At 29.5% G+C, this 9690-nt stretch overlaps 1 protein-coding gene across 1 annotated transcript; it reads left to right on the top strand.

The window, feature by feature from the left end:
* Positions 1-649: 649 nt before the first annotated feature.
* Positions 650-9687, top strand: LOC119666800 (myosin-M heavy chain-like; the record flags this gene model as incomplete). The annotated part of the gene is made up of 8 exons (XM_038076078.1): positions 650-694; positions 4557-5101; positions 5163-5793; positions 6583-6872; positions 6946-7066; positions 7359-7379; positions 8867-8965; positions 9031-9687. Coding segments are annotated over exons 1-8 (2409 nt in total), but the record flags the coding sequence as incomplete, so codon positions are not given.
* Positions 9688-9690: the final 3 nt, after the last annotated feature.

Raw genomic sequence — 9690 nt, 5'->3', positions numbered from 1 at the left:
TTGCAGTGCCATACATATTACTAAACTAACGTATTGCAAAACCAATGCATTTTCAATTACAGTCAAACTTCCTTAACTCGAAGTACCATTTTGCAAAGAAAAGTTTCCACTTATGGAGACTTCGAGTTAAAAAATTGTATGTAACTTGCTCTTTAAACCTTGTTGCACTCTATTCAGTCCGAGTTATAGAAAATTTGAGTTATAGAAAATTTGAGTTTAAGAAAATTCGAGTTGTAGATGTACGAGTTATGGAAGTTTGACTGTATTTTTATTTATTTACAAATATTTTTTTTTATTGCAAAATTTGAAAAATATCCGTAGTTTACATAAAAATACCAAACGTGCTGCTCCAATCTACAGCCAGCCGCACCTCGCTGCATGATTTGAATTTGTGTGCGGAGGGACTTCGGAAAGATCGTTTACTGGTAGTATTGTCTTACGTTCATTTATGTTTGCACAATCGTGTATTGCATTTAATCAATTACAAAATAAAATTTACTTTTTATTTTTGTGCTTTTCACTATTTTTAAATTTAGTTATCAACATTTCATTGTAGAAATTTAATTAACCTTTTTTCTTATGCCTTTTCGTCGATTATTGTTGACATACAATTACGACTAGTATCGTCTATGCAATTTGTGGAATAATGATGTATGCTTATGAAGCAGTCAAGTTAAATGGAAAATGTGCAACTGTGAGTGTAATTCGGTAATCGTTAGTTTATTTTGGTTAGTCTGATACACCTTTACATCAAGGCCTGTCATGCAAATACAGTTGAAATTTAAACCTGTTCTAGCTTAACTATTTATTGTACTGACTGACTTTTAGCTTTCAATTGAGGAAGTATTGTTATTTTTATTTTACGAAAAAATTTACAATGAGTAACTTCATCTTTGAAATCTAATAGATAGTTACTTAATGAAGATTTTTCAATTAATTTTTAATTAAAAATTTCATGTCCTATGACAAGAAATTAATTTTCGAATAGAAGAATTGTTAAAAGTGAGGAATTTCTTAAGTTTAAACCTTTCATATTTTATTTTGAAGTAGTTAGTTTACTTTTTATTTTTAACAAAAGATGCGAAAACTCAACAATATGCAGGCATCTGTATGCAACTTAGCTACGCTCCAGTAAAATAAAATCAAGAGAGAGAGAGATATCAGTCTTATAGTAGGTTTACTTACAGGTCATTGCATTTTAGGTAACAATGCTAGGAGACTAAATCTCCCTTTCAACCATAGCTACCATCTGCTTTTGTTCAGGACAGTGTGGCGCCGCCTTATAACTTTAGGGGCTTCCTTTTTTGACTATCTTAGCGAACTGCAAGAACTCTCTCCAAATAGCATTATAAGCTTTGCCAAAGGTTATAAGTGTTTCCAACCCTTGAATGTTTTAATTATATAGTAACACAATGGGCCTATGGGCCTAAGTGGTTCCCTTGGGATCGCCGGTATAACCTAACCTAAGTTAGTTCACTTTTTTAATACTTTATAATTAGTAATTTTCAGGATTCTTCAGTGTACTTTGAAAATTATATAGAAAATATTTTCGAAATATACTTTGAAGTATTCTGAAGATGACTATAGAATATAGTCGAAATATTGTTTCAAATAAAATCTTTTAAAAAACAAATAAAGTTTATTATTTAACTATTGAATTATTGAACCATTAAAAAAACAAACTTCCATAACTTCGAGTTAAAAAAATTGTATGTAACTTGGTTTCTAAACCCCGTTACACTCTATTTAGTTCGAGTTGTAAAAATTTGAGTTATAGAAGTTCAGTTATGGAATTTTAACTGTATATAATTTTTAGACTACAAATAACAGGAATTGAACTCTGTCAAATTTGAACCGTAGAATCGCGTATGAATACATAAACTTAACGTAAACCTAATATGCATTATTCAAATTTCTAGTCTTATCAATGTTTATAGTTATATAGTTATAGTACATAGCTTATAGTTAGTTTTATATTTGTAAACAACAACTGCATTTCCCGTGCTATTCTTAGAGCGACCATATAAACTACAGCTACTTACATATATATATTTGTTTAATAATAAGGTCAATTATGACGACAGTGTTCAGTTTTCTATTAGAAGGGTTTTTTGATTAGTTATATTTAATTAATTAAATTTTTTGGCTAACCATAAGCCTGTCTAATATTCATGGGTTTAAGGGTCTATATATAATTATTGGATTATAATTTTAAGCATAAAACTTTGAACCTGTTTAATCAGGAAAACATTATTATTTCTAAAAAGTATGTTATCTTTAGTGAGAGTCAGAGACAATAATTTCTTTGACACTTCTCATGGCATATATGGTAAAATATGTGAGGTCCTTTTTTTGGATTTATTTGAACAATTTTTATTATACATATAGATACAGCGATGTGAATAGAACAAAAGTTTAGCAATAAAAAATTGTAATCTATGGCACGCCTTTGTTAAAAGGTTCATAAGCTGTCATAGGTTTTCAGGCTATATGGCTATATGTCAAGCTATATGAAACAGACTGAATATGTATAGGTATATAGCGCTATACATGTAATATACTTTTGAATGATAGTAATATACTATTAAATTAATCATTTTAATATCTCACAGCAGAAGTCTCTATTTTTCATCAAAAAATTCAAATATTCATTATCTGTGTACTACTGCTACAAATCTTTTTCTGTACGTTAGTCTCTTTATATGTATTTATTATGTAAATATTTTACACCATCTGGCGAAATTATAAGCTTTACAATGTTAACATATTTCTCACAAAAAATTTTTTTGCTAATATATTTACGAATTTTATATCAGTTATCAGCCAATATTGAATAATATTAAATAAATTTACATAGTGTTAGACTTGTAAATTTTTTATAGATTAGTAATTGTTTTTATTTTTAAAACAAGATCTTATTACCATCCAATTTAAGCGTCTTGTATATCTCTACTTTTTTACACCTATACCTATACTTATCTAATTTTTTCTCTATCTTACCTTTCTAAATTAAATTGTCATTTATTAACTTTCTACAATGCGGACTGTTAACTGTTATTTATAAGCTATGCCCCCTTAGGTTAGGTTATATGGGTGATCCCTAGGAGATCCAGTTAGGCCTATTAGCTTATTATGTTATCATATAAAGAGGAAAACACAAGGTTTAAAACCATCTAAAACCTGTGGCGAAGTTCAAAATGCTGTTTAGTGGCAGGTCTTGTAATTGATCAAGATCCTCAAGTAAGGGGGCTCCTAAAGTGTGACCCTTATGAACATTTTACATTATTTTCAAAGACACCAACTAGCAGTCATTCCGTAGTTTGTAGAAATAAGAGATTGTTTTGGATTGTTACATATGGAATGGACACCAGGAGCCTTACAGCTCGTGAATTTTTCACATATAGCTTTCAAACAACTATCATTTGGCAATTTCCTAGAATTTAAATGCCATTTTTCATATGATTTATATTCATATATCATCTTAATAATTCGTTTAGTTAGGTTTAAAGGATCATCACTTATGCCAAGTTACAAAAAAAAGATGAGGTCCATCAACCATTGTTTCCAATACAGCTCCTTGTACTATCCTTGTTAAACCATTTGGTTTTTCGAATAAGGTTAAGGAAATCCGATGAGTCTACTTTTGTTATCTCTACCAAATCAGTGAAGAATATAATAATGCTAATATTGTACTAATAATTCTAATTCATCTAGTTGATATTGTGTGTAGTAAGTCTAGCATCTTTTTGTATTATTATTATCCAACTATTAACAGTATTATAATGTTGAAATTTATTAAAAGGTATTTTTGAGTAATGATACAGAGCTAAAATGTTTAGTGGATTATTTCTTTAAGTAGCAAATAACAAAAATTTGGGTTGTTCGGAAAATTCTGCTAAGAAACCTTGCTTTCTCAATAATTGAATATTGGAAAATATTAAATATTAATATTTAATTCATTAAGATCCTTTAGTAAATGATTAATTTTCTTCTCCCAAATTTCTTGTCTGAATGGAAAAGGGTCTTCGAAATGAAAATAAATATGTGTTTATATAGTATAGAATATATTTGATATAATTTTAAAATATATAAAATATAATGGGAATAATAACTATTTCTTGAAAACATAACGATTAATAAATCTAAATTAGACTGCTTCAAAATTAATAAATAAATAATAATCCAGAGTTTTAGAAATTTTAATAAACAGTTCTAACAAAAAAATTTCCACTAATACTGTTGTAGTATAATCATTGAATTGAAAAGAGAATAATATAATATTAAAATATGAGCTATTATATCTGGAAATGTTTATGCATATGTACATATAAATTCAGTGAAATGGAAATATAAATATATAAATAAAAATTTTATTTTTTATCACAACACTTGAAATATGAGTTGTAATCAAAACATATAAAGTCCAATACTAGAATTAAAATGTAGTGTACATATATGAAAACAATTTTAAAAGCATTATAATGCTAAAGCTTATTGTTTAAAACGTGAGAAATAAAAATAATAAAATATTCAAAAAAAATTTCTTTTTATTACAGAAATCAAGTTTAAATTTACGTGAATCAAGCAATGAAAGCAAAGATAAAAACAATAGATTATCGCTTAACAGTGATAACAAATATACAAATAATAGCGGCACGAAGAAAACAAATTCCAATACAAATGCCGAAGAACAAAGTTTTGAGAAAGAAGACAAAGATGTAGGGACAGAGAAAGACGCACGATTTCATAAAAATGGTGCTCTCCAGCAATGCATCACAGAAATAACAGCGAACCGAAATACAGAAGGTATAAAGGACGCTAATTCGCATAATGAAAAGCAGCCAAAAAATACATCACATTTTGTCACAGTAATCGAAGTAAAGGAGAGTAAAATGAATGTGGAAAAAGAACCCGACACGCCCACATTAGAACAATATGAGAGTGGTGATACTGTGTCGACAACAACATTTAGTAGTTTCGAACGCAAATCAACAAAAGTTGATCCTACTGCACCACCGCTTTCTCCTGCATTGACGTCACCATCAATGTCAACGTCATCATACACGGCACATTTACGCGCAGACAAAAAGATGCCACCAAGGTAATTGCATAGAATGACCTTGTTATATAAAAAAAATACTTCATAGTTATTTTCATTTTAGGCCACCACCCAAAAATGTGCGTCGTGTCGAACCACCAACAATACCAACTACTACATTATCATCTTCACCAAAACGTGATACTCCTTTTGCCGGCAGTACAATGCCACTTCCAAATAGTTCAGGTAGTTTTTCATCTTCAGAAAGTCCTGGAAATTCTCTTGAGCGAAATATCAAACCATCTGATATACTTCGCCAGAAAACTGCAGAAACTTCAGATGCAAAATTATTGGCACCTAATAGAAAAACTACACCTGATATGGGTAAATTTGTAAATACTAGCGAGTTAATGGAAGAAATTGGACGTAAAATTGGAAAATCTGAAAGTTTAGAAAAGACAAAACGTTCTGAATTGAATACAACTCAAAGTCCAACTGGGAGCTTAGGTCGTACAGGTAATACAACTACAACTCGACAGATAACACCAGGACGTGGTAGTGTAAATAATACTATAACAGCATCACCTACAGGAAGTCTTAATAAAACGGCTAAACTAGCTATTGCCGATAGTTCTTCAACAGGCAGTTTAGAGAAAAAATCCCGGAATTCATTACAGGCTAGCGATGCGGATGCTGCAAATACAAGAACTGCTGGTTCCAAAGAATCTTTAGCGTCACAAGGAATATCAGAAATTGTAAATATACACACAGTTAATTATTTCTTACTTCTTTAAAAAAAAATTTTTTCTGCTACTATAGAAAAGGTATGAAGATACCAGAATAGAATTTTTAGATACCAGGATTTTTAGATGTGTTTTTTAAGTATACTATTGTCTTAATATTTAAAAAGTATTTCTGATTTCAATATGATAAATATCTGTTATTAGTGGTAGTTTTATATAAATAATACTTTTAATATTTGCACATTATCATATTGTTTGTCTATTATCCCTTGGGGTTCTATATGGCAGATAACATGAAAAGAATTATGAATACAAGTACCAGAGTTAGGACATTTGTTGGGTTTTATATGACAGATACCATGAAAGGACAAACAATATGAACATTGAGTTAGCAGATGGTTGATGGTCCTTCATAAGTACTTTATTTAAAAGTAATAATTCTATTTAATTGTGCTGTTCGTTTTTGGCACGCCGTATATATATCAGATTCTTTTAATTGGTATGCAAAACCGTGGTCTAAACCCATGTAGTCAAAGTTGCATTCAATATCTGTATATCAAGCTTGTAAATTTATATTAAGTAATATATAATATAATATATATATGCATTTAAGCTTTTTCCCACTTAGTTAGTATTGTGATAGTTCTTTCTATACTCTGACTCTGCATAATTTAAAAAATGTTTATAATTCTATTTTTAATAAACGCGAAAGAAATGATAAATAAGCAGAAAAATTTCATAACATTAACTTTAACTTAGAGTAATTATCAAACAAAACAAATATACTAATTCTAATTTTAGATTAAAAGCTACGAGTCTGTTTCATCATTAAGTTCAGATAGTGCCAAAGCAGCACAAAATGTTGATAATGAGCCCTATTATGATACGGTTCCTTTAGATAATGGAGATGGTGAATATGTATATATTAAACCAGGTGGCAATGGCTCCTCTTCTAGTCGTGATGATCTATCAACTCCTGGCAGTACATTGCCTATTGGTTCAGTAGCTCATCTTAGCAGTCAAACAAGCGTTACAGATCCAGAATCACCTGGTCGTCAATCAAATTATGTTAATATTGATTACTTCCTAAAGTAAGCGTATTTACTGTATACTTAAAAAACATTTATATTTAAAACATATACATATTTCATTTATTTATATTAGTCAAAACAACGAAACTCGATCTAGTTCATTAGATAGTGATGGAGAGTATGAAGGTCCGCTAATTATACGCGCCATTTCACACGATGAGCAAACATCACAAACTCCAAGCGTTTTAAGAAAGGTAATTACTAAAATGATTTACATTTTTATTTAAATTATTTTAATAAATTTTTAATAAGTAATTGTTTTAACAACGTTGTTCCAAAAATACGAACATTTGGTTGCTAGTCTAATGGGTTACCTAGTATAACAATAATACACTTTTAACAAAAAACTTAGTAAAGACTTATTTCATTAACATATTAATTATTTTTGGAACAAATAATTAAATACAATTAACTTTTTTTTAACATACACTACTCAAAATTAAACATTTTACTAAATTTTTCCTTTTATTAATATTTTTCCAACAGAACTTAGTTTCAGCGATACTTGTAAGTACAATTTACTTATAGCGTTGCATTGTTTTTGTCCTAAAACATTATATTAAAATTAGTTTTTGAAATTAGTTAAATTTGGTTTTAATATGGTGTTTCATGATATCTTCTATATTTCAATTGTATTAAATAAATACAATACTTAAATAATTAAATTTTATTAGTGATATTCATGTTCGCGAGTAATAGGCTAGATCACGTAAGGGTCATGTAAGAGATAGTAACTTTCAGGATCAACGAGATTGTTGATGCAATACTTAAATAATTAAATTTTATTAGTGATATTTATGATCGCGATTAATAGGCTAGATCACGTAAGGGTCATATAAGGATTATAACTTTTAGGATCAACGAGAGGGGTAACTCGTAAAAGTGCAATCCGTTACTCTAACCAATAAGCGCACCTGATTGTATCGATCTGTAAAATGAAATTACCTATACTTTGTCTATATTTTCAACTTTTATTCTTTCTGAATTAAATTAATTTAAACTTTATATGTTATTAATTATTATTATCCTATTATTAATCAAACATGGGTTAGGTTAGGTTATATCAGTAAACATAAGAATCCACTTAGGCCTAATGGCCCATTAAGTTAACGTTAAAGAACTTAAGAGATTTAAACTCCACTTTTGGCAAAATCTAAGATGATTTCAAAAGGAAGGTCTTGCAGCTGTCCAAGATTCTCAAAAAGTAAGGCCCCTAATATAGTGCATTGTTGCTAGTATGCGCTGTACAATAATAAAGCAGATGTGAGGCACTCTTATCGTCCTTCTCACAAGTACAATATGAATGAAGAAACGAGAAATCAAATCTTTTAGAATGGTTCCCTAAACGTTTGTGATCCTTCAATAAACTGCCACAAAATTGAGTTTTAACGGAGCACCTCAATAAGATTGCTAGATTTTTTTTTAATACAAAGCGACAAACTTAAATTCAAATAATTTTTATTATATTATATTCCAACCAATGCATTCAGCTCTCCGAACACATTTTCGAAGTAATCTTTTCTCTTCTTGCATTAGAGAGGTGACAGAAATATTACTTGTCACGAGGGTCATGTTACGGAGATGATAACCAGTATAACCACTAAATAAGTTAAAAAATGAAAATCATGAAAAGCAGTAATAAATGTGGTAATCGACGATCCTTTGATCGATTCTCTGTGTAACATGGGCGTAAATATTAAAGATTAGGTCGTTACTCGCCAAAGTGAATTACGCTATAATAAAAGTCCAAATTAACAACAACAAAATTAACTTGTCAAGCTTGTTACTCGAGTTCGTGAATGCCACTATTGTAAATAATATCTTAATTATTATACTCATACATATATTAGTTACGAGACTTAAGTACTAATCAATTAATAACATATATATTAATTTACTATAAATATTTATTCTGTAAATGTAATAGAAAGTAATAATATATTATTTATTGTTTAAAATATTTACTTTCATTAACGAGATTTGTGTATTTTTAGGAGTCTGGTAATGCACGAGGTGTAAAAATACGATCAATTTTAAGTAGCATCATACAAAGTGAAAAAATCTATGTAGAATGCTTAAATAAAATGATACAGGTAGGTTTAATATTTTTTTATTTACCAATAAATAAATAATTAATACCTTTAAATATCCCTTTTAGTATAAAAAGGCTATACACGCCACACTTGGTACATCCCAACCTGTGATTAAGGAGGAAGAGGAGAATACAATATTTTTTAAAATCGATGAGCTTTATGAAGTACATACAGCATTTTTAAATGATTTAAAAACTATAGTTTCACATGAAGGTGGTGATGTACTAATTGGTGGTACATTTGGACGTTTGGCAGATATGTTTAATTTGTATAGTGCGTTTTTGCATAATTACGGACAAGCTATAGAAACAGTTAAAAAATGCAGCGCTAACAATCCGCAGTTCAAAAAGATCGTTTCAACGATCGTTTTGAATCTGCAGACTGAACAGTCGCTTACATTAGAGGATTTACTGCATAAACCTGTTGCACGGGTGCAGATAAATGCCTTGGTTTTCAATGATTTATTGAATGAAACACCATCTAATCATCCAGATCATCAACCGTTGCGTCAAGCACATAAAACAATACGCATGTTCCTCAATCAATTTAATGTAGTCAACCAACGTTTGCCAACAGAATCGAACAAAAATTTAAGACGCATGGTTAAGAATTCATTTATTGTTGAACTTGTTGATGGTCATCGTAAGCTGAGGCATTTATTTCTTTTTAATGATGTCATTGCTTGTGCAAAATACAAGGCTTCCGGTCGCGATCGTATTGATTAT

This window comes from Teleopsis dalmanni, chromosome 1 (genome assembly GCF_002237135.1).
Source record: "Teleopsis dalmanni isolate 2A chromosome 1, ASM223713v2, whole genome shotgun sequence".
Lineage (NCBI taxonomy): Eukaryota > Metazoa > Arthropoda > Insecta > Diptera > Diopsidae > Teleopsis > Teleopsis dalmanni.
This window is presented reverse-complemented; position numbering and strand designations above follow the sequence as displayed.